We start from the raw sequence: 24,540 nt of genomic DNA on the forward strand, positions 1-24,540 counted from the left end.
ACTCAGTTTAACTGTGATGGAAGCGGCAGTGTGGCAGCTTGTGTGTGCATGGTACCATAATACCAGCAGGTACAGGTTGAACTTCTCTCATCCAGCACCCTCGGGACCTAACCGGTGCCAGACAAGGGAATTTGCTGCATGATGGGAAGTCAATATTTTCTAGCACATTAACAATTCTTCCACTTATTACTGTGCTCTTAGGCTGCGTCTACACTGCCCCTCTCTTTCGGTAGGGGCATGTAAATGCAGTGATTTGCAAATACTAATGAGGCTCTGGTGTGAGTATTTGTTTTACAAAGAAGCGCGCTTTCAAAAGCGGGGCTTCCTTTTGAAAGAACCCTATCTACATGGCTATTTTGCATTTACAAAGCAGCACTTTTGAGATGGTGAGCGACTGTCATTATGCAAATGAGGCACTTCATATTCATATCAGTGCCTCATTAGCATTTTCAATCCACTGTATTTACATGCCCCTTCCGGAAGGGAGGGGTAGTGTACATGTGGCCTTAGAAAACATTTAGGAGTAAATTACAGCTAATTAACAGCACAGAACAGTGAGAGCCTGGACTGGTGGCCGTAAGCAAACTTTATGGGACCACAAGTAATTTAGCCAGAACCATGGTAAAAAGTTGTCTGGCTAATTAAAATCTTGCTGGATTACGAACTGTGCCAGACAAGAAGGTTCTGGATTAGAAATGTTCAACCTGTACTTCCATAGAAATAGCTGCAGCTTGTAGTGCAAGTGTCAGTGACCTTTGTGCGTGAATTTTAAATTACTTAGTATTGAAAACAAATACCGGAAATCCTCCTGACCTTTCAGTGTGCCAAATGGCAAGATACCAACAGTCTTTTCTTCCTTCCAGAAGCCATCACTGAGGTCCAAAAACATGTCTCTACTTTTTTTTGTAATAAAGTTCTGAGTCTACAGAATTAAATTAAAACAACAAAAATAATACATTCCTTATTCATATTGATGTGTAGCTGCTTAAAAATTATAGAAAATTTAAAGAGCTGAGGCTTCACCTTCTTGATATTAGATTGAACAAATATATTAAATGGGATCTTCTGAAACTAAACAAGTTTGTAGGTTTTGTAGCTTAGATGTTAGATGTTTGATCACTGTATGATGAAGGTATTTGCATATATGATGAATAAATTATTCTATCACAAGTAATTGTTGATCCTGTTCTTAAAAGTATAGTCTTAGGGTTGATTTGAATTGCTTGGCAACGTACCAACCCATATGGAGCATGCTGAACAAACTACTATTTGTGTGTTTCTTAGAGATCTTTCAGAAGGCTCCCATAGACAGAAGCGTTCTCCTAGTCCTGCGGATCATTCTGGCAGTAATTCCTCTCCATCCAGGGAATATTCACCTCCTGCCTCAAGGAGAAGACAAACCTCCCGAGCTCCAGCCAAGTCAACAACACACAAACATACTTTCTCACCCTCTCGCAGGTGGGACGTTAATAACCTAGTTCTTATTTTCCTGAACAGTTAAAATTTTCCTGCCACCTTACCAAGTCGCTTTCTCTTTGGTGTCATCACATGATTTCGGCGTTATTTCCAAAAGAAAACAAAAAAGCAGTCATGTAGCACTTTCCAAAAAAGCGAGCCTTTTGAGTCAGAATTATTTACCCAAGTAGTAGTAGTATTAAGAATAATCCACTTTAATATTAAACATGAGTATCTGTGAATGCCTTATCCTGTGAACTTTCTCACCTGCATTATTTAAAGCAGATCAGTAGTCCTCTCGATTTCAGTATGGTTATTCAAGTGAGTAAATTATGTACATGTGTAAGAGTTTGAGGCCTAAATTGACTTAGACAAAGATAGCCCAGTAAGAGTTGTGAGCTAGCAGAACAATTACCAAAACAGAAATTAAGAAGTCAGGAAATAGGCATAGGAGAGAGGAGCAGTTTATATTTTTTAGAAATGATACAGACTGTTTTCCAGTAGATAAATAGAGGGCAGAGAATGTAGGAATTGTTCTGATTTTTTAATGTATTCTTGAAATTTTTTAGTATATCTATTTTAGAGTATGTAGTAGCTATTTTAATGCTGTATCTTGCAGGTCATCTTCCCCAACTGGTCAGCATCACTCTCCCATATCATCGAGACATCACTCCTCTTCATCACAATCAGGCTCCTCTGTTCAAAGACATTCCCCTTCCCCTCGCCGCAAAAGAACTCCTTCGCCAGCCTATCAAAGGACAGCTTCCCCATCTGTGAGGCGTTCCTCCTCTCCCTATCCCCCACGCTCTTCATCCTCTCCTCAAAGGAAGCGAAGTCCTTCAAGACATCGATCCCCAGGCAGAGAGAAGGGGAGACATGATCGGGACCGGACTTCACAATCACATGACAGACGCCAAGAAAGGAGGGATGGTATGAACAGGAATATGCTCTTCAGGAACATTAGCTGATGGGAATAAGGGGACTTTGAAGTAGGCGGAGTCCTTTTGAAAAGGAGCCTCATCGGGATGAGACGCGCGGCGGCGAGGCCCGTCAATTTCGAAGTGCCGCGGCCGCCTGCATGCTAATGAGGCGCTGAATATGTATTTCAGTGCTTCATTGGTAAACTTCGAAATGGCCATTTGCGTGGCCATTTCGAAGTTTGGGGCTAGTGTACACGTAGCCAAGATGTCAAATACCTGCCAGTGAGAGAGAACTCTAGAGTTGTAAATATCATCTTTTCTTTCACGAGGTGGAGCCCAAGTATATCATCCCATCCTCGCTGACTCCTTCTCCTAATTTTAGTCAGCTGAGAGCAAAGGAGGATTATGGTACTCTCTACCACATAGCCTGTCATGTTCTTTGGTCAGAGTTGTGCAAAATTTCTGTTATCCCCAGATCTATGAAGAGGACATTGTTGGGGATTTATAGACCAACTATAAGATGATACAGTAGAATCCCATTTGTTGGACTCTGCAGTATCTTTTCTCTTTATATGAAAACATTAACCAGCATGCACTGGTCCAGAAGAGGAGACCTCTGTAGTAGCCACTAGATGGTGGTGTAGTCTTGGACTTTCCTACTCCCCAGATTATTTGAATTTTTGATTATTCAGTCTGGTCCCAGTTCCAGTTAGATCAGATTGATAGGGTTCTACTGTATTTATAACAGGAACAAATCGTGAGTAAATATTTTAAAAATCAGGTTTCAGTAATGGGTGATCTTAACAAAAGAGAGAGCATAAATATGATCTGAGCATATTTTCTGGTGGCTAACGAATTGAAAAGGGAAAGTACTGCAAAAAAAGCACTTGAGCTCAGTACTTTGTAAAGGAATATGCTCTTGGTCTTAAAACTATTGCAGTGAATAGTCTTCCTAACACATTTTTAAGTTACAAAATGGCTACATCTACACTAGCCAAAAACTTCGAAATGGCCATGCAAATGACCATTTTGAAGTTTACCAATGAAGCACTGAAATACGTATTCAGCGCCTCATTAGCATGCGGGCGGCCGCGGCACTTCGAAATTGATGCGGCTCGCCGCCGCGTGGCTCGTCCAGATGGGGCTCCTTTTCGAAAGGACCCTGCCTACTTCGAAGTCCCCTTATTCCTGTGAGCAGATGGGAATAAGGGGAATTCAAGGTAGGCGGGTCCTTTCGAAAATGAGCCCTGTCTGGACGAGCCGCTTGGTGGCGAGCCGCGTCAATTTTGAAGTGCTGCAGCCGCCCGCATGCTAATGAGGCGCTGAATATGTATTTCAGCGCTTCATTGGTAAACTTTGAAATGGCCATTTGCATGGCCATTTCGAAGCTTTTGGCTAGTGTAGACACGGCCAATATGTTTAATCCCTAAACAATGAAATGTGATGCTTGTCATAGATTTAAATCCATGGGGGAGATTTTTCTAAGGTAAGGAGTGGCTAGGCACCCATCTCCACTTTGTGCCTTTGTAAATCTTTTCTCTATTTTCTTTTGGGAAAGAAATCTAATTTGGTTAAATCATTTTGTATCCTTTTTCTTTGATTGTTATGGTCTAATATTGTAGATGTGGAGATGAATATTACATTTAAATCGTTTTCCAGAAACTAGAGGTAAAAGGGAAAAAGAGAGGGAAACCAGAGAGGAACGCGATTATGACCAAGAACAGAGTACCTCCAGGGATCACAGAGATGACCGAGAATCTAGGGATGGAAGGGATCGGCGGGAGACCAGGGATAACAGAGACCGCAGAGAACCAAGAGAATCCAGGGACACTCGAGACTCCAGGGATACAAGGGATTACAGCAGAGATAATAAAGAGAGCCGTGATCAGAGAGACTCACGTTCTACACGAGATACCCATGACTATAGAGACCGAGAAAATCGAGATACCCATAAGAAAGACGACCAGTATCAGGAGGAATCACGCAGTTATGGAAGAACACATGGCAGAGAAGAAAGCTCCCGTGCTGACACACGGAATGAATCCAGAAATGAGTCAAGGAATGAAAGTAGAAGTGACCGAACTGGCAGAAGTAGAGGCAGAGGTCCGGAATTATCTGACAAAGGTACTGTATGTAATTTATTTTTCAACATCTGTGCTATGTTATTTGATAATGAATTGCTGCCAATTAAGCATATGGTGTTAAAGCTACCTGCAGGATTTTCATTTAAAAATGAACAAGAAGAAGTCTGGTGGCACCTTATAGACGAACAGATATTTTGGAGCATAAGCTTTCATGGGCAAAGACCCACTTCATCAGATGCTTGAGTGGGCGGTGGTGGTTTCAGAGGAGTATTTAAAGAGTGGGGTCCAGTAAAAGGGCGGGCAAGAGCTGGCAAGGTCTATTCAGTCAGGGTGGAAAAGGCCCATTATCAGTAGTATGTATGAAGAGAGGAAAAAACAGGTCAGATAAGATGGGATATGGCCCATTGTCAGTCTAATGTGGAGATATTAACACCTAGGGCAGAGAAGCTCCTTTTGTAAGGTGTGAGCCACTCTCAGTCTCTGTTTAATCCTTGGTTAATGGAGTCAAATTTGCAAATAAATTGCAGCTCAGAGATTTTTCTCTCCATTTGGTTTTGGAAATTTCTTTGTTTCAGGACTGCCACCCTTAAATCTGCTACTGAGTGTCCAGGGAGATTGAAGTGTTCCCCCACAGGCTTCTGTACGTTACCATTCCTGATGTCTGATTTATGTCCATTTATTCTTTTACGTTGAGACTGTCCAGTTTGGCCAATGTAAATTGCAGTGGGGCATTGCTGGCACATGATGGCATATATTATATTAGTAGATGTGCAGGTAAAGGAGCCTGTGATGGTGTGGTTGATGTTAGGACCTGTGATGATATCACTGGTGTAGATATGTGAGCAGAGTTGGCAGTGGGGTTTGTTGCAGGGATTGGTTTCAGGCTTAGAGTTACTGTTTTGTGATCTATAGTGGCTGGTGAGGATTTGTTTAAGTTTTGCAGGCTGTCTATGGGCGAGGACAGTCCTGCCTCCCAAGGTCTGTGAGAGCGAAAGATCATTGTTCAGGAGGGGTTGCAGATCACTGATGATGCACTGGAGTGGCCTTAGATGTTTGTCTCTGTCTGATGGATAAGCGATGGTCACATAAATACCACCCTATACAGAAAACCCGTGGACCGCTATGCTTATCTATACGCCTCCACCTTCCATCCAGCGCATAGTACACGATCCATTGTATACAGCCAGGCACTAAGGTACAACCGTATTTGCTCTGATCCATCAGACAGACAAACATCTACAAGACCTGTTACCAAGCTTTCCTCAAACCCACCTAAGGAAGTGAGGAAACAGATTGACAGAGCTAGATGGGTACCCGGAAGCTACCTGCTACAGGACAGGCCTCACAAGGAAAACAAGAGAACACCACTGACCATCACATACAGCCCCCACCTAAGGCCTCTCCAACACATCCCCAGCGACTGCATTCCATCCTGAACAAAGAAATTTCAAAAATCAAATGGAGAGAGAAATCTCTGAGCTGCAATTTATTTGTAAATTTGACTCCATTAACCAAAGATTAAACAGACTGGGAGCGGCTCACACCTTACAAAAGGAGCTTCTCTGCCCTTGGTGTTAACATCTCCACATTAGACTGACAGTGGGCCATATCCCACCCCCCCCCCGCCTTATCTGACCTGTTTTTATCTTGCTTCGTACATACTACTGATAATGGGCCTTTTCCACCCTGACTGAATAGACCTCGTCACCTCTGGCCCTCCCTTTTCCTGGACCTCACTCTTTAAATACCCCTCTGAAACCACCCGCCCACTCGTGCATCTGATGAAGCAGGTCTTTGCCCACAAAAGCTTATGCTCCAAAATACCTGTTAGTCTATAAGGTGCCACAGGACGACTTGTTGTTCTTGAAGATACAGAGTAACACGGCTACCTCTCTGATATTAAAAATGAATTGTTGATGGTTAAATGCATAGCACTCCTCTGTTTCCATTCATTAAAACAATATAGTGTTGGCATCCTGCTATAATACTTCAAAATCCTGCTCCACTCTGTTTAATATATCTGCAACCTTAGCTGATCCCAAGGGCCGTGTAATACAAATAAGAGCCTGAAGCATAATGAAAGTGTACTACGGGCAGCTTCTTTAACTGTATGCATAACACAAGCCCTCTTCTTTCTCCTCAAATATGCATTGTACTCAAATTCCTGTTTTTCTTGCATAAAAATATTTCTGTAGCTTTCGAAAACATTCTTCCTTGTAATTCATATTTGAGCAACTGTTCATTCTTTTCGCTGTCACCCTTTGGTCATATGTATTCATTATGTTTTTTGCTTTGGTTTCTTAGAGTTTTTTTTAAAAATAAGCATCCAGTAATTCTAGAGCAGTGTTTCTCAACCTTTTCATAAAATACCCCCTTTTCGAAAAATAAATAAATAAAAGTAATATCCCAGCACCTAAAATTTTCAGACACACGTTTTTTTTTTCCTGCCATTGCAACACATTTGTTTTGAACAACTTAATTGTAACTGGTTCGTTGGACAAAATTGCCTATTGGCAATAAACTTGCCATTGTACTTGTGATTCTGCAAAAAGGATAAATAAAATCAGATGAACATAAAAAAAGTCATTTCTTATTCATAAAGAAATTGAGAAACACTGAGTTAATGTACCCTTGTTGTACAAGTACCCTTGTTGTAGTGGGGCTGAGTGGCCACCCCACTACCCAGAAGGGGAGGAACCCTTCCAGCAGCCATTTTGCCTGGAGTCTGGCTCCTCCCAATCACCTGACTGGAAGTCAGGAGGTAGGGCCAGGCCTAGAAAAGCCTATCTAGAGGACTCAATTGGGGCTGAGCCTCCAGAGGACGGCTCTGGGCTCCCTGCCTGGCAGCCTGAGGACTCTGCTGGGGGCCAGGCTCCATGGGAGCCAGACAATGGCTCTGGGCTCCCAGCCTGGGAGGTTGAGGACCGGCTGAGGGAGGCTGCAGCCTGAGTTGGGCCTCCTGGGGCGTTGCGGATCCTGATGCCATGTGGACCCCAACAGAACCAGCCTGTAGAAGACCCGCTGGATCTGGACCATTTACCTGTGGACTGGCCTCAGCCTGCACCCTGAGCCAGTCCGAGGTGGCTGGAGAACCAGCCTCAGCCTGCACCCTGAGCGAGCCTGAAGCCCCGGAATCCCTAGACCACCTGGAACCTTGCGAGCCCAAGGAGTTGGTTGGACTCTGGGTATGTGCCAGGAGGGAGACGAGGAGTGGCCCAGTGGGTAAAGAGGACCCTTAAAGGGCCTTGGGTCAGCGTGTTGCGGTCTGGATTCCCCGCTGACCCAAGCAGCAGACCGTGCTGCTGCGACCAGGACCCCGGGCCAGGACATGTGGAGTGGGTGGTCTCGCATCTCCCTGCCACCCACTTGCCGGGTGGCAATCTCCCCACTCTCTGCCGGTGCAGGCAGAGTGCCTGTTGTGTGCTGTCCCGCCCTGAGCTAGGGCCTGGGCATTCTAAGACTGTTTGATTGTTATCCTGCCCTGCACCAGGGCCTGGGCCTGCCCCACCTTGCTGCTGGACTTGGGTTCCTTTAGGATGTGTGGCGCCCTGCCCCAAGCTAGGACCGGGGGCCACCTAAAGACTGTTTGTTTGTTTGTTGCCCCTGTCCTGCACTAGGGCCTGGGCCTGCCTCGCTTTGCACCAGGGCATGGGCTCCTTTTGGCTGTTTGCCACCCCACCCTGAGCTAAGGCTGGGTGCTTTCTATGAACCGCAGGTTTGTTGCCCTGCCCTGAGCAGGGGGCCTTCTAAGACTGTGGGCCTGCTGTTGCCTGGACCTTGAGCTGGGCCGCGATGACAGCTAATTTTCTCCAGCACCTGCCTGAAGTAAGGCGAGGGCTATCAACTGTTGTCTCTCACCCACCTGAGGGAAGGTGGGAACCGCCCCCCCCCCCCCGAACGATTTACTTTGGGGGTTGTTGGGTGCCCATGGCAGTGGGGCCAAATGGCCACCCACTGACCCTCAAGGGGAAGAACCCTTCCGGGAGCCTGAACTGGCTACACCTTGATTGAGAGCCACTGTTCTAGAGCAACCTTCATCATATCTTGACTGCTTGGTCTGCGCATTTCCTTCTGCACGACATCTGCAGTCTTATATTCTTCTAAGCACAAATATCAGCCATCTCCAGGCTCTGCCTTATTACCATTCAGATAACCACCTGTTGTAACTAGAGGAAGCGGATTTCTCCTGAAAATACAAGTACGGTATTTAGGCTTGGTGTATATGATTTGCAGCTTCTTGGAACACAAGTGCAGCATTCTGGATGTGGTAGGTTGACATCTCATTGTTCCAAATATGTGTATGTGTGTTGGATTTGTTAACTATATACTTGTAAGTCGGGATGGGGAGATGAACATTGAAACGGTTTTATGTATCAAATAGATTTTAGAATTTAAATGAACTTACATAATCTTATGGTTAATAGTTATAAAGTGTCAGTGGATTTTCTTATGTGTGGACTCTTATGGTGAGTGGATATGTTTTCAATAGGAAGTCGGGCAACCAGAGGTTCTCAAGTTGACAGTCATAGCAGTAGTGGCAACTACCACGACAGCTGGGAATCGCGAAATAGCTATCCTGACCGAGACCGCTACGACAATCGAGAGCAAGCAAGGGATTCATCCTTTGAAAGAAGACATGGAGAAAGGGACAGACGTGACAACCGAGAGAGAGGTGTGCAGATATGCGTGTACTAGTTCAGAAACATACATCTGACCTGATGTTGGAGTTTGACATCACTTTTGTACTGAGGCTAATGAAAATTTACTAATGCTCTTTAGCACAGCTATATATTTCCCCCCTCTTCCTGGATTAGCTTATGGCATTTCCCTGTGCTTGTTTTCATTCATTCAGAATGTTTTAATCAAACTGAGCTTTTTATGACTTCAGTGTACAATGAATAAGTTCAGAGGGACTGCACATTTTCAGTTTTATGTTTTGGAGAGTATGAGACTGGTCACTGTTACATTTCAATACCATGTTACTTGATATAGAATCATACAGAATATTTTTGTCTTAGTATTTAAATATGCACTTGTGAAGGTCTGGCTAACCTTGGCTGCCTACTAAAGAAAGGCACAGTATAAAATTGTGATTAATACAGTATGAAATGTTATTGACTTGGGAATTTAATATTGATTAATCCTTCTCTGTGGTCAGAATCAAAAGGCTAATAAATCTTGATACAGAGTCTAGTGAGGATGGGGAGACTCCTTGTATTTTATAAGGATCTTTCTGGGCTTAGCATGAGACATTTCATTTTCATAGCGGAAAGTGTTCAGTCGTCCGTGTGGATCTCTGTTCTAACATCCAGTCTGAAGTGTCATCTTAGAGTTGACTCTGAAGTTGCTGACTTCCTCAGGTAGCACAACACAAGAGCTTAATGAAGGCAAAATTGGATTTTAGGAACCTTGAGAAGAGTAAATGTAAATTTGCCTTGAAGTTTTGGTCTTCAGGGAGATTTTAATTGTGTTGAATGTGGCCAGTGAATCCTGGATGCTGCCTGTGTTCATTCTGTTTAAAAGGCACAATAAATACTTGTGAGGACCTTTAAAAATTAGATCAGGCTTAGGTATTTTTCCTCATTTTCTATGGTATTACTTGACTCTGTTTCTTTAAAAACAAAAGACAAAAAGAAACCTAGACTTTTTTAATTGTTAAAATCTTCTCAGAGAGTGATTTTACAGTACAGAATTGCATGATTGAGAAATATTGAGACAGTGCTTTAGAAGTGAACATATAAGAAAAAAAAACTTTTTCCAGAATACACTACAAGTCATTTTTAATGAGGTTTAAAAATACAAATTTTCAGAACTAGGTATCCTGTATTCAGCTAAAACACAAATACTTTAGTGTTAAATCTCATGTTTCCAAACACAAGTACAGTGTTTCAAAGGAGAAAGATTACTGTGAAGTAATTATTAATTATCCATGCCCACATGTATTTAGCAAACACATATTTAGGGATGTCTGTTGCGTTTCTTATATCAGAATTGTTTGTGGATAACTACCACACTTTACGGGGATTATAATCTGGAAAAATTGTAGTTTAGAAGTGAAGCATTTGCTTCAGTGTAGTGTTATTGCAATTAGTGGTATTGAAATGATGTGGGCATACCAATATAAAGAAGGTGGAAAAAAAAAGTTTTGGCGATTAGCAGAAATGGCATTCTTATTTACTTTTAATTTTACCTGGAAGCAAGGGATCATGAAGTCATTATTAATTCACTTGCAGGTGAGAATTGATTAAACTGACAGGAGTGTAAGTGTTATTGACTCAGTTCTGTTCAAACTCCACATGCATGCCCCAAAGGATATTCTTTCTGTAATATAGGGAAATTTGCATTATGTCAGCTTTGCAATAATAGACAAAAAGTCAAATTTGCATTTTTCCTTTATTCAAAAGTGTGTTTCCTCTACCCCTTTATGTAATGCTTTTAGCATACGCTATGGAGGATTTTTTCCATTATTCTTTGCTAAAATAGAATTCAAATCATTGTATAACTATTGTTGCAAATTAGTCGCAATTTTTATCAACTTAAGTGAGTCTTAGATGTCTGCTACTATCTATATTTTTTTTGTTGCTAAGGATTGGAGACAGAGGCCTCACAGCTTGTGTTCCTCTCTAGTCTTTCCCCTTCCCCTTCTGCCAATAATGACGTTAAACAGGGATTTCCCTGGGCTTCCAAGTGAATTATTTCCTGCTTACCCATGTGTGTACACACACACACCCCTTCAGCGCCAGTTCCTGTGCACTGTGCCTGAACAGCTTTACACGTGAAGTTTTTGAAGGTTCGAGCAATGGTTAAAAGATTTCTGGTCTGAGGTTTCCAGTGTTTCTCTTTTAGCCTCCTTTTCTTGGTCCGAGTCACTCTGGTGTTCTGATGATAGATGAGCCACTGGACCGGTCTCTTTCCTATTTTTCCAAATAATGAAAGTGCTGGCTAGAGGGACAGTGGACCTGAGAATGCAGGAAGAAAAGTAAAATCCTGCATTCTTTATCATTCTAGTAAACATTTTTACGTGAAAATATCCATTTTACACATCTTTTGGATTGAAATCTTATGGAAGATACTTGATCATGCTCTTGGGCAATAAAGTTTTGAAATTACTAGGAACAGACTTGTACAAAATAAAACCTTTATGGACATGGCTTGTAGCGACCTTAAGCGTCAATAGAAAAGACTTAGATTTCTTCATTTTAAAAAATTTCAGGATAGTGCCTTGTTGCTCCTGTCTTTCAGAACCTCTTCCAGCATTCTGCAAGAAGTTTCTCCTGTATGTCTAATGCAGATATTTAGATTGTATCCTTATTCTGTATAAAAACAAAAAGCAGTCAAGTAACACTTTAAAGACTAGCAAAATAGTTTATTAGGTGAGCCACGAAAGCTCACCTAATAAACTATTTTGCTAGTCTTTAAAGTGCTACTTGACTGCTTTTTGTTTTGATAGTGTATAGACTAGCATGGCTTCCTCTCTGTTATTATTCTGTATAAATGTACTTTTAATAAGAACACAGGAGCTTCAGTTCTAATTTTCTATATTAGCATACTATGAGGGGTATGTCTGTCTAATTAGTCACTGGCAATGAAACTTGACTTTCTTTACAGATCAAAGACCAAGCTCCCCAGTGCGACACCAAGGAAGGAGTGATGACCTTGAGCGTGATGAAAGGAGAGAAGAACGCAGAGTAGACCGGGTTGACGATAGGAGAGATGAAAGGGCCAGGGAAAGGGAACGAGAGAGAGAGAGGGAACGAGAGAGGGAGAGAGAGAGGGAGCGGGAGAGAGAAAAGGAAAGAGAACTAGAACGAGATCGTGCCCGAGAACGTGAGCGCGAGAGAGAGCGGGACAAAGACAGAGAACGTGAACGGGACAGAGACCGAGACCATGACAGAGAAAGGGAAAGAGAACGAGAAAGGGAAAGAGAGAGAGAACGAGAACGGGAGCGAGAGAGGGAGGAACGGGAACGGGAGAGAGAACGGGAGAGAGAGCGAGAACGAGAGCGAGAGAGAGAACGGGGTCGGGACAGGGATAAGGAACGAGAACGTCAGAGAGACTGGGAGGACAAAGACAAAGGAAGAGATGACCGCAGAGATAAGAGAGAGGATGTTCGAGAAGAGAGGACTACAAGAGATGTCCATGAAGAGAGGAAATCTAAGTAAGTGATTCTATATATGATTTGTTTTCCCACCAAAAATGTAAAACGCAACCCTTAAATGTTTCATGGTATCTTTTTTCAGCGTTGTAAACTAAATGTTTGCCAAGGCACAAGTAGCACATGTCTGCTAGTGGTGTAGCTTGTGGAGGATTATGTGCTAACACCACAAGCCCTTAGCAATTCTCTGAGGCTGTGTCTACACTAGAGAGTTTTGTTGACAGAAGAGGATTTCTGTTGACATAACTCAGGGAGCATCCACATACATATAGTGCGTTTTGTCGACTAACTCTTGACAGAATTCTGCATTTGTCTTGATAGTGTTATCCCTCGAAAATTTGAGGGCTAATGCTTCTGTCAACAGAGTTGTGTCGACAGAGAGGGTGTCTTGTTCACCCAGGCAGCCCTGTTTGCAGAACTTCTAGTCAGCCGTTCTGTTAACAGAGGGCAGGGCAGTCTGGCTGCTTTCTATTGACTGAGCAGATTGCTCTGTTGATCTTTTTTGTGTAGGTACACTCTTAATAGAGGTTTTGCCTAAACACCTCTGTCAACAGGCGCTTCTAGTATAGACGTAGCCTGAGAGATCACTCTCTCATTCACATGTTACTGTAGCAGATCCTTTGAGGTTGTGTTGATTCTTGCTTAAATATGAGATGAAACCTCTGTTATGTGAAAATAACATAGCATATACTCCATAAACTCTTATAGCATTTACTCTTTAAATACAAAATGATTTTTTAAAAAAGTTTAAAAAAATCAGTTTAGAAGGACAACAACAAATTTTGTGCCTAACATTTTTCTAGATCCTTCTATCCAATAAATTCTTGATTCTCCATAGGAGTGATCTTTAAGTATTGCTATTGGTTGGATGTACTTCTGAGTTTTGGGATCTGTCTTTGAAGCAGTGCTCATTGGGTGCACAAGAGTAACCTCAGTCCTTTCTTTATGTAGCTAGATGTGTATATTGGATCTTTTCACTGTGTTCAGAGCAATTACTTGAATTTTATTTCTGAGGTATTCTTGTTTAGTGAGCTTGTGAAGGAAATAGCTTGCAGTTTCATTTTTAGGATCAGGTCTTCGACTGTCCAAGCAATAATCGAGAGAATCTTATTCTGCTGTTGTCATCTACGTTCAACTGTTGCAATGAAAGTTGAAAGAAAGGATAAAGTTTATTTGTTCAGGAGACAGTGCTTTCTTTTTTGTTCTTTGTCATCAGGAAAAAGCTCTCCAATTGACAAAATACAGGCCTCCCCAAAGAGAGGAGGTAACTTTGTTGGGGAGTGAGTGTCTCCTACTGACACTGGGCTGACCACACTGGTGGTTTTTGCTGGGTAAACTTTTGTCACTTGGGGAATGTGGTTTTTTCATACCTCTGACCAAGAGAAGCTTCACAGACGAAAGTGCCGTGCAGACATTACCTAAGAGTTAATGGTTGCTGTGACTGAACTGCCCACCATAGTTCTTAAAGTGATGACTGTCCCTCGGACACCGCCCATGTTGTTGAGTCACAAGGTATCTGTATAGGCTAGTATAGAACCTTTGCCACACCAAAAAATTATACTAAGATAATCTCTTACTAAGGTTGTAAATTCCTGTTGTCTAAAAGCTGGTGGATCATCTTAAAGAATATTTTGTTTTGTTTAGAAGTTGGAATGTCTCATCAGTAAAAATATTTTAAGTATTTGCAGTGGAAATGAAAATTGATCTTATTTTGAAAATTTGTTGCTAACAAGCCAAGAAATAGTGGGACATCTTTTGGTATCTTGTATTTTGCGAGTGATATAGAGTGAAGGTATTATGTTACTCATGTTTACAGCAGTGGTAAGGAAATACAGCTGTTGGTCTTTATGAAAGGAACCTGCATGAAAGCTGTTTATTTGTACAATGTAGGAAGCGTCACAGAAATGAAAGTAGCCCAAGTCCTCGTCAGTCACCCAAGCGCCGTCGTGAACATTCTCCTGATAGTGATGCGTACAACAGTGGAGATGACAAAAGTAAGTAGAAGAAGGTTGTCTTTGCCGCCATTTACACGCTCATCTGTAACTGTGAAGAAGTTCCTTGCAATCTTAAATAGAAAATAATGAATTAGACTTTTTGTTATATCTTCGTCTCCCTGACTTCTTCACTGCAGGGCTGTTTTTCTTCTACAGTGGTGAGGTTAGGCATATTTCTTTTATATGCTAATTTTGCTATCATATATTGAACTTTGTCCTGAGAAAGTAGCCCCCAATGTCTGTCTTTAAGTTGCATATCTATTAAAAGTGAAAATAAATCCATTAATACTGCAGATACTTAAAAGCTTGGAGAATGTAGCTGGAAGTAATGGGTTGTTTTGATTTATACTTTCCTTTGGCATGTGTACCATGTACAAAATGTGTGCTTTTTTTTTTCCTCCCTTTGGAACAATAAAAATATGTTGTCATTTCCACCTGTAGATGAGAAGCACAGGCTGCTAAGTCAGGTTGTGCGACCACAAGAATCCCGATCTCTCAGCCCCACACATCTTACAGAAGACAGACAGAGCCGAAAGCCAGAGAGAAAAGAAAGCTCAAGACGTTATGAAGAAACGGAGTTCAAAGAACGGGTGTCTTCAGGAGACAAACAGAGAGAGCAAAGAGAGCAAGCAGAAGTCACTGAAAGCTCACGGACCAGGATTCAAGAGAGTTTAGGACATCGCCCTTCTGAAGAACGAGATGCATCTGATAGAATACATGAGGAAAATAAAAAGAAATCTAAAGTACAGAAAAAGACCACAAAAAAGAAAAAAGATGATGACATCAGTGTGGAACGATATACCAATGAGTCAACTGCAGAGGAGGGCCAGGTCTTTTCACCTAAGAAAGTTCCAAAAAAGAAGAATGTTGAGAAGAAGCGTAAAAGGTCAAAGGGCGATTCTGAGGTTTCTGATGAAGAAATTGTCCCACACCATAAAAAGAAAAAAGGCCCAAGAACACCTCCTGTCACAACAAAAGAAGAGTTGGTTGAAGCAGTGCCTGAGAAAACTGTGTCAGTAGAAGCTGCTCCAAAAAGAGAAGAGACAACATTTAGTGACTGGTCAGATGAAGATGTTCCAGACCGGGGAGAAATAATTGTTCCCGAGAGAAGCACTGAAGAATCTCACAGAAAAAGCCACAGACTGAGGGGGGAAAAGGTAGAAACCCCCCATGTTACAATAGAAGAGGCACCTCATCGCAAACCTGTGGATCAGAAACGCAGCAGCAGTCTTGGTAGCAATCGAAGTCATGCTTCAAGCAGACTTCGATCACCGTCCAATGAGTCTGCTCATCGAAGTGGTGATGACCAAACAGGTCGGAAACGGATCTTGCATAGCAGCTCCAGGGACAGAGAGAAAAAAAGCTTGGAAATCACTGGGGAACGAAAGTCCAGAATTGATCAGTTGAAACGGGGGGAACCCAGCCGCAGCACGTCTTCAGGTAATAAGACACTGTCCTAACAAGACTGATTTTATATCTTGTTCTGTGAAAGTGCGAAAATTCCACTTCTGTTTCTTCTAGCATGTCCTTAAATTCTTGCTTCACTGGATATGAATATCTTCTACCACCCTAATAAAATTAGAGGGAGTTAAATATTCCTTCAAATGGTGATTTATAACTGTTTGAATCAGTGGGGATGAATTATCCTTTTGCTGAATATTCAACAAGAAATAGCACTTTATGCTGTAAGGGTTAAAACATATCTGTTGAACTTACTAAATTTATGAATTAGAAGAACTCTTATGCTAACATATAGCATGGTAGTAGTTTTATTATACAAATGTAGTTTTAAAATTCTAAACAAATTGAAGTTGAATTTTAAAATATTGAAATTATGAAATGATGCGCATGAAGCGAAATTTTACATGTCGGGGAGCTAAGTTCAACGTGGTTCCTGAAAGAAATTTACGGTGGAGTCATTATGTTGTGGCCCTTAATAGTTAAGTTTAATACAAAAGAGAATCATTTTTGTCCTGAACCAAAAGAATTCCTTGGAACGGAATTGCTTTGTCTGTGGAGTGTGAAGGGGAAAAACAGGAAAGAAATTATTTAAGATGTTGCAAACCTTTATTGGAGAGATACTGTTCTCATGAATCAAATGGGCTGTTGGAGAGCTCCAGCTTTCTTCTTGTTTCCTGTACTACTTTGTATATACCTTGGCAAGACTGAAAATGCTTTCACCCTCTTTGATGGTAGGGAGCAAAAAGAGCAGCCCCGATATTGTCTGGATACAATCAGCATAGGAGGCGTACACGTCTGTGTCTATTACTCAGATTTATTTTTTAACCCTTTCAAATGTCATTCAAGTCTTTTTCTTTTTTCCCCCCCCCCCCTTGTCTTATTTTTATTTTTTTGGGTAAGCTGTTATACTGAGAAAAATTGATCTTGCTGCAGATGGTCTTTAAGTTAATTGCAAAATAATTACCAAAACATGCACAGAGGATTCAAACCTCTAGGGCATTAAAATATGTCTCCATATTATGTATCTATTCTGATTTCCTGATTCCATTTTAAGATGAAAATGTCCATCACCACAAGAAATCTTTATTCTATATTATTCTTAAGGTGTAACATAACACAAAAATCTGTTGTGACATCAGAGTCTGTAAAAATGATGACTGTAGATGTTTGTTTTGATACATAAAGGTGTACTATAGTCACTTGCTATGATCATGTCTCTTTTTAATATTTTACTCAGATCGTCAAGATTCAAGAAGCCACAGTTCAAGAAGAAGTTCTCCTGAATCAGATCGTCAGGTCCATTCCAGATCTGGGTCCTTTGATAGCAGGGAAAGGCTTCAAGAACGAGATAGACATGATCATGATCGTGAACGTGACAGAGAAAGGAGAGAAGGAAGACAGAGAGAATGGGACCGAGATGTAGATAAAGACTGGCCACGGAGTCGTGACAGAATCAGAGACCGAGAGCGAGAGAGGGAAAAAAGAAGAGATTTGGATAGGGAAAGAGAGAGACAACTTCCTGATACTATTGAAAGGGACAAAGACAGGGACAGAACTCTTGACATTTCTTCTCAAACAGAGTCGTCAAAGCGCAGTGAACCAAAACTGGACAGAGATCACGAAAAGGAATCTGATGGGGTTTTCCGGGACACTGCAGTTTTGGAGAAGGAAAGGACAGAAAAGGATATGGGAACTTCACAAGGATTTGAAGATGGAAATGAAACTGAGAAAGTGGAGAGTTTAGAAGGTGAGATGTTCTGGAACAGAAACTAGTCTGTCAATTATTTTATTCCTTCCCCTTTTAACATAACATTGAATTACAGTATATCAGAATAATTTTCTACTGAAAGGTCACTCTCTGATATGCATATTGGCTCCTGCTTTTCCACCGTGAAAGCAGAGACCCTGAGAGAGAATTCCTATGAACAGCTTTTTTTAGCATGTGCTTCATTAATTGTGTACTTCCTAAGCAGTCTTGAGACTAATAAACATAAATGAGACCAGATATAACTTGCTTATGCACCAGATTTCTGAATAATCATGTGGTTTAAAGAACAAAGTTTCCCTTTTCTTCATCACCCACTTCCATCATTAGTCTATTTCTTAGTGTGGGAGAAACAGCTAATGAGGATATTGGTAAGGAGAGTTAAAATGGAAAACTATAGAAAAATAGAAGGCATTTCAAACGAAGAAAAATTTATTGTCTTATATCTTTGTACATTTTTTTAAATGTTGCATCATTTTAAAAGTTAGCGTTTGTAATGTCGCAATCATCATGTTTTTTCTATAGCCAGTTGCCAGACAACTGATGATGATATAATTTTGACACGTGTCATTCTTACCCATATGGGCAAGTAGGTAGCTAGGTCTTGTTGAGGAATAACTTCAGAAAAGTACTTTTATTAAACACAAATAAAATCAGCTATTTTTTCTGTCTCTGAAAAAATATATGCTTGGTTTAAGAAACAAAGGTAATATAAACACTGGCAAACACTTAAATTGAAAACTACGTTTAAAATCCACTAAGGAAGAGCTGCTGTGTGTAGTTTGTGTCTTGCACTTATCTTAGAGAGAGTGAATTGTCTTGTCCATTATGAAGCATGGAAATGTTTCATAATCTATTTGGAAAATTAAGAGTAAGCACAGACGTGTGACTGAATAAGAAGCTATTCAGTGTTTTTCTCATTTGAATAAATTCTTCCCACTATTCTTTATGTTGTCCGTACCTTCGCCAAAAGATCAGATACTTTTTTCCCCCAGTTATTTTGGCAGTTATTCCTGGTTGTACTATCTTCTTTTTAGCAGTCTTTTTAAATTGCAGAATCGTTTTGTTTTAATTATCTTTTTCACTGACACACACAATAAAAAAGTAATTCAGTCCTGCTGATTCAAAGCAAAATATTTCTTAAAATGGGAGTTAAACCAAAAGGATGCTGCACAGTCTCTTGTCTGTTCTCTCTCCTGATTATTACTCAACAGCTCTGTGGTTGTTGGGCTGGAATTATGGTTCAGGCACATTTAATGTGCCACATATGTTGTTTTGATAAGGAGGTTATTCAACTTTTGAAAATCGTAAAATACAGTCTGCTCCACTCAAGCATTCAGGCATGTAGTTGAGAAAAAATGTGAACTAGCATGTTCAGTAGCTTAGTATTCATGAGGTCTACTAAAAATGGAGACTGTGCCATGAAAATCTGCTGTTCATGTAAATGTTAGTACTGAAAATTGTGCTGAGATCCAGAGTGACATGTAGATTCTAAAAGTCTCCCTTTAGAGAGAGAGGAGAGCAGCTCTGATGTTGATGCAGCATCAGCTGTCTTGTTCTGTTTAGGCTACAGTCATTGTGCATAGGCCCAACGTAAAATGTGTGAGGATTTAATTACTTAAGTATGATTGTGTGTTCAACATTTAATATGCTTCCTTCAAGTGAAGACATTAATGATTCCAGAGAGGCTGTGCTCCCTGCTAAGCAGTGACAGGTGTTCTGAATAGTTAATTTACACTCTTACTGTTGTGTCTTTCCCTTAGTTTTCTGCACTGGTTTCTACTTTATTAATATATGAAGGGCGAGCAAACTATACCTTTGGGTGCAGCTTCCAACCAAGGAGAAATTCACTTCTGGGGGAAGAGGGCAAGTGGCAGTATTTCTGCTACACTCTATAAGGAGAGCATACCTATAAATTCCTGCTCTTGATCAGAGCCATGCTGGCAGAGGCCACCCACTCAGTGGATTGAATCAATACATCTCTTAGGTGCCCAAATCCAGAAAGTTTACCCTTGCTTGTAGATGCCATCTGTGAGGGACCTTACACTGTGGACAGTTGCCAGTTCTCTGTACAGAACCTTATCCGAATTTCGGGTATGCCAACTGAAGGGTGGGTTGCATGTGGGCTGTGCTGGTGTACCACTGCTTTGGGTGGGCTCTCAATCCCAGAAGAGGGGTACAGTCCTAGTCCTTTCTCCAGGGGCCACAAGATACCAGTTACTGTAATTATGACATCAGTGTGATGCTTCTTAATTCGAAGGATCAAATTTATGGGTAAGGCCTAATGTAGCATAGGTTGCAAATTATCAGAGAAGTGAAAGAGACTAAGGGAACCTAGTATAACCTTCTTGTAAGCCCCTTGCTCTGACTTCCCAGAAGGGGTCTTAAAAGTGTAAGGTAAGGCCTGTGGCTAATTTAACTGCACCTTTTGGTGATCTTACTGTTTTTTATTGCTACTTTCCCTTCTTCTGGACCTTAAGGGCCAAATTATGTTTTGATTCTTGGGTGCAAGAGGCTTCTTAAGAGGGAAGAAGCCTACTTATATGCTCTTGGTGTAATTGACAACAATTTTTTAATTCCTTTTAGATTTGACCCTGAGTAGTATGTATACTGTCTAACCTTGCACATCTAGAAGTTGACCTGAGCCAAGTTAGATGCCAGGGTTTATTACCTGTCAGCTGACAAATTATTTGAACACCTGCAGAACTGAACAGCATCTGTCAGTGTTGTATGTGCTTTCACAAAAAAAACTATCAGGTTTATTTGCTCAAATCTAAATGTGCAGTAGCCTCGTTCTGAGGATGCTGAAATATGTGACAGTTTTTAAGCTTGCATTGCATGTCCGTTTCTATAGGAGGCGAAGATGAGGCCAAGATAGATGATGTGCAGTCACTGGGGTCTGCTGCTGGAGAATATGAGCCAATCAGTGATGATGAACTAGATGAAATTCTGGCAGGTGATGCTGAAAAGAGGGAGGATCAACAGGAGGAGGAGAAGATGCCAGGTAAAATATATAGTAAATTTACTTTTGCTAGCAGTTGGATGCAGAAGTTGGACTAGTTGACTTAATGATAATTATTTTTGTATCCCATTTGTTATATCACTAGAGAATGTGTGTATTTGGAAGGGGCAGGACATTTTGGGAGATACTGTAATGGTTCCAAAGTTATTTTTCTTCATGATTTGAATGCCTATCAACCCACTCAAAGCAGGAAAGGTATTCCGTGCTAAGTCGTATGGGATGTGTTCATGCTTAACATACCTGTTATGTTAGAGAAAAACACAGCTCCAATTCTGTCTAGTAAATCATGTCTCCTTAAAGAACAGATTTATTTTTGCTTACTCCAGTGCCACAGCACAGATTAGCAGCCAAAAGTCTAATCAGTGCACCAAGCAGTAAAATATTTTAATAATTTTGATGAGGTGAGTCTTTGCCCATGAAAGCTTATGCTCCAAAATTTCTGTTAGTCTGCAAGATGCCACAGGACTACTTGTTGTTTTTGGAGATCCAGACTAATGCGGCTACCTCTCTGATAGTTGTACTGTTTCTATGCCTACTGAAGTGACTATTTCCAGACCTGCAGTTTCAGCAGAGCCCCAGCATTCATGCGTTCAACATGACAATCTGATTTCTGAAATACATACAAATTCAGTTTTTGAGAGGGTTTCTGAACAATATTAGCTGATTTATACTGCCTTAGAGAGAGCAGATGAAGCTAACCATTTATTAAAAGAGATGATTATTTAATAGCTCATTCTCCATTGTATCTTTTTGCAGATCCTGTTGATGTAATAGACGTGGATTGGTCCAGCCTTATGCCAAAGCAGCCAAAAGAGCCACGAGAGCCAGGGGCAGCACTCTTAAAATTCACACCATGTGCTGTTATGTTGAAAGTTGGCGTTTCCAAACGACTGGCAGGCCCTGAACTCTTCACCAAAATTAAAGAAACCTGCCAGAGAGCTTTAGAAAAACCTAAAGGTAATTCTGTTTCTTGAGGAAATAGATAATCGCAGGATTAGTAAAGTGTCTTTGTAAGCAATGAATTAGTAAGCATTTTAATTGCAAGGCACACACTGATTTTTATGTTGATACTTGTTGGCTGTAGGTGTATATTTGTATTATTGTAGTGGCTTCGTTGATTTAGGATCCCCTGTGAATCAAATTAGTTAGTGTTTGGATTACTTCAAATAAGCCTTACTTAGCCAGCTTATGTGAGCAAAAATTCTACTTATGTTGGGTAAGTGGATTTTCAAGCCCTACTTTTATAGTAATACGATCCAGGCCCAGATTTTATTTGGCAGTGGTTTGTGAAGTTGATATTCCTGCAATTGAACCTATATTGATACTGTGAGGAAGTATCAGGAGCTAATTGCTGCTCTTCCTAATGCATTTGCAGGACTTCAGACATTGTAGAAGTAGTTGTAAGAGAACAAAAATGAACAAGTGAAATATACATTATACATCTGTGGAAGGATATTTGGATATATGGCACAATCCACAAGTTCAGCAATCTTTCTGGGGAATTCTGTTTGCAGCAAGATAATTAACAAGGACATGCTATGTTGCTCTGATCTACTGTGGTACAGTTCTCTAGTTCTTTTTGACATGATGTAGGGCTGTGTCAACATTCCAGCGATCTTACGAAATAAGTTCTTCTGGAAGATCTCGTCCAAAAAAATTTCTTTCAAAAGAACACATCCACATACAAAAAAGCAGATCAAAAGATCTAGCCGCTTTTTTGATACATTGCGGCCCCACAGCCCTCTCTCTTTTGAAAGAACAGGCGAGGGATCTAAATATCCAGCAGCGTGACAACTGCTCTTTTTCTGAAAGAATCTTTTGGAAAAAGATTCTCTTCCTCATTTGGGAGAGGAAGAGGGCTGCCAGAAAAAGTGCTGTGTTCTTCCGATTTCAGATCAAAAGAGCACATTTTGTTTGTGGAAGCACCACGTATTCTTTCAAGAAAGGGCCTGCTTTTCTGAAAGAACTTGCTAATGTAGACGTGGCCTTCAGGACAGAAAATTACTTACTTTCTTATGGGCCTGCCAGGAGCCAAGCAAGACCTGCTTGGGATATTTTCTATCAACAGGATTGCGCATGGCTCTTTTAAAACACTTGCAACTGGTAAAATCTTGCCATAAACTACTTTAAGAATGAAGATGACAAGATTGTGGGTGCCAAAAACCCACAGAATCTGTGGCTGTTACGCTTCCATGAATTCTGCAACTGTGTGTTTACTTTCTAAAACTTTTCTTGCAAAGAGGTTTCATGTTGTGCATCCATCTACTGCTGCTTAGACTGCAGATAATTTGCTGGAAAACAAAGAATAAAAAGTGAGTGTGTTTCTGATGGCCCAGTTCATCTCAGTGAATGGTGTTGTTATGAGAGCCATTTCAATTGTGAAATTAAGCATAGTCTGCTTTTTTTTTTTTTTTTTAAATCAAGTAAATCAAATGCAAAAGATTTTAATGCAACATTAAGAGCAGCATTTGAGAAACACCCACTTGCCACTGGTAAAAAAGCAGTCAAGTAGCACTTTAAAGACTAGCAAAATAGTTTATTAGGTGAGCTTTCGTGGGACAGACCCACTTCTTCAGACCATAGCCAGACCAGAAGAGACTCAATATTTAAGGCACAGAGAACCAAAAACAGTAAGCAAGGAGGACAAATCAGAAAAAGATAATCAAGGTGAGCAAATCAGAGAGTGGAGGAGTCGGGCGGCGGGAGGTCAAGAATCAGATTAAGCCAAGTATGCAGACGAGCCCCTATCGTGACTCAGAAAGTTCCCATCGCAGTTTAAACCATGTGTTAATGTGCCGAATTTGAACATAAAATCCAGCTCGGCTGCTTCCCTTTGAAGAACGGTGCAAAAGTTCTTTTTCAGTAACGCACATACCTGTAGGTCATTAATGGAATGCCCCATTCCATTAATGGGGTGGAGCAGGCATGTTGGGCGCTGCGGCAGCCGGCGTGGCATGGGGGGCCAGGTAGTCCACCAGGCGGTTGAAAGTCTCCATGTAGGCCCCCCATGCCTCTTGGCGCCAGGCCAGCGCCCGCTCCTGCAGCTGCAGGTGCTGCTCTGCGACCTCCAGCTGCCGACGGTGGATGGCCAGCAGCTGGGGGTCTGTCGCCGTCGGCTGGTGGTGGCGCGGGGTCCGCCGTCTAGCCTGCCGTGGGGCCAGTCGGTCCTCGGCCGAGGGGCTTGCCTGGAGCAGTGGCCCCGGAGGGCTCTCCGGGACGACTGATGCCTCGCCGGCACTCTCCTCCGGTCCTTCTGATGGTGCAGGTGCAGGACACAGGAGAGGAGGGGGGGAAGAAGAATGGAGACAGGCGTTAGTGTGGGCCCTGAGCCGTGGCCTTTGTCCCCCCCAGCCCTGTGCTGCAGGTTCCCCATCCCCGTGAGATGCTGCTGTGATGGATGGGGTTCGGGGTCCCCCTGCCCTGCACCCCGTCCCCTGGTGGGAGCGAGTCTCACTTCACTCCGCAGGGTCTGACGGGAGAGGTTTCTTAGGCCACAGATGCCCAGTTTCTCCCAGGAGTGACAGTACCAGCTGTCGGAAGAGACAGTCCTTCCAACCCGTCCTGGGGAGAAGACCCCAAGGGGTGCCCCTCTGGGATGCAGCTTTCCCCCTCCTCAGGCTGGCTGCCTTCCAGCTTTCCCTTCCCCTAGCCTCTACCTGTGGCCCCCGCCCTACCCCCCCAATT

General features: G+C 41.8%; 1 protein-coding gene across 3 annotated transcripts in view; it reads left to right on the forward strand.

The window, feature by feature from the left end:
* ZC3H13 (zinc finger CCCH-type containing 13) overlaps window positions 1-24,540 on the forward strand; it is a 60,510-nt gene that overhangs the window by 31,156 nt on the left and 4,814 nt on the right. For all 3 annotated transcript variants that reach the window (XM_074988067.1, XM_074988076.1, XM_074988084.1), the window contains 10 exons: window positions 1,285-1,458; window positions 2,075-2,385; window positions 4,035-4,499; window positions 8,949-9,131; window positions 12,068-12,617; window positions 14,505-14,608; window positions 15,050-16,048; window positions 17,307-17,816; window positions 20,689-20,838; window positions 21,613-21,813. In XM_074988067.1, the coding sequence (XP_074844168.1) occupies window positions 1,285-1,458; window positions 2,075-2,385; window positions 4,035-4,499; window positions 8,949-9,131; window positions 12,068-12,617; window positions 14,505-14,608; window positions 15,050-16,048; window positions 17,307-17,816; window positions 20,689-20,838; window positions 21,613-21,813 (3,647 nt within the window). The remainder of the gene's footprint in view (window positions 1-1,284; window positions 1,459-2,074; window positions 2,386-4,034; window positions 4,500-8,948; window positions 9,132-12,067; window positions 12,618-14,504; window positions 14,609-15,049; window positions 16,049-17,306; window positions 17,817-20,688; window positions 20,839-21,612; window positions 21,814-24,540) is intronic.

The sequence above is a fragment of the Carettochelys insculpta genome, chromosome 1 (genome assembly GCF_033958435.1).
Source record: "Carettochelys insculpta isolate YL-2023 chromosome 1, ASM3395843v1, whole genome shotgun sequence".
Classification (NCBI taxonomy): Eukaryota; Metazoa; Chordata; order Testudines; family Carettochelyidae; genus Carettochelys; species Carettochelys insculpta.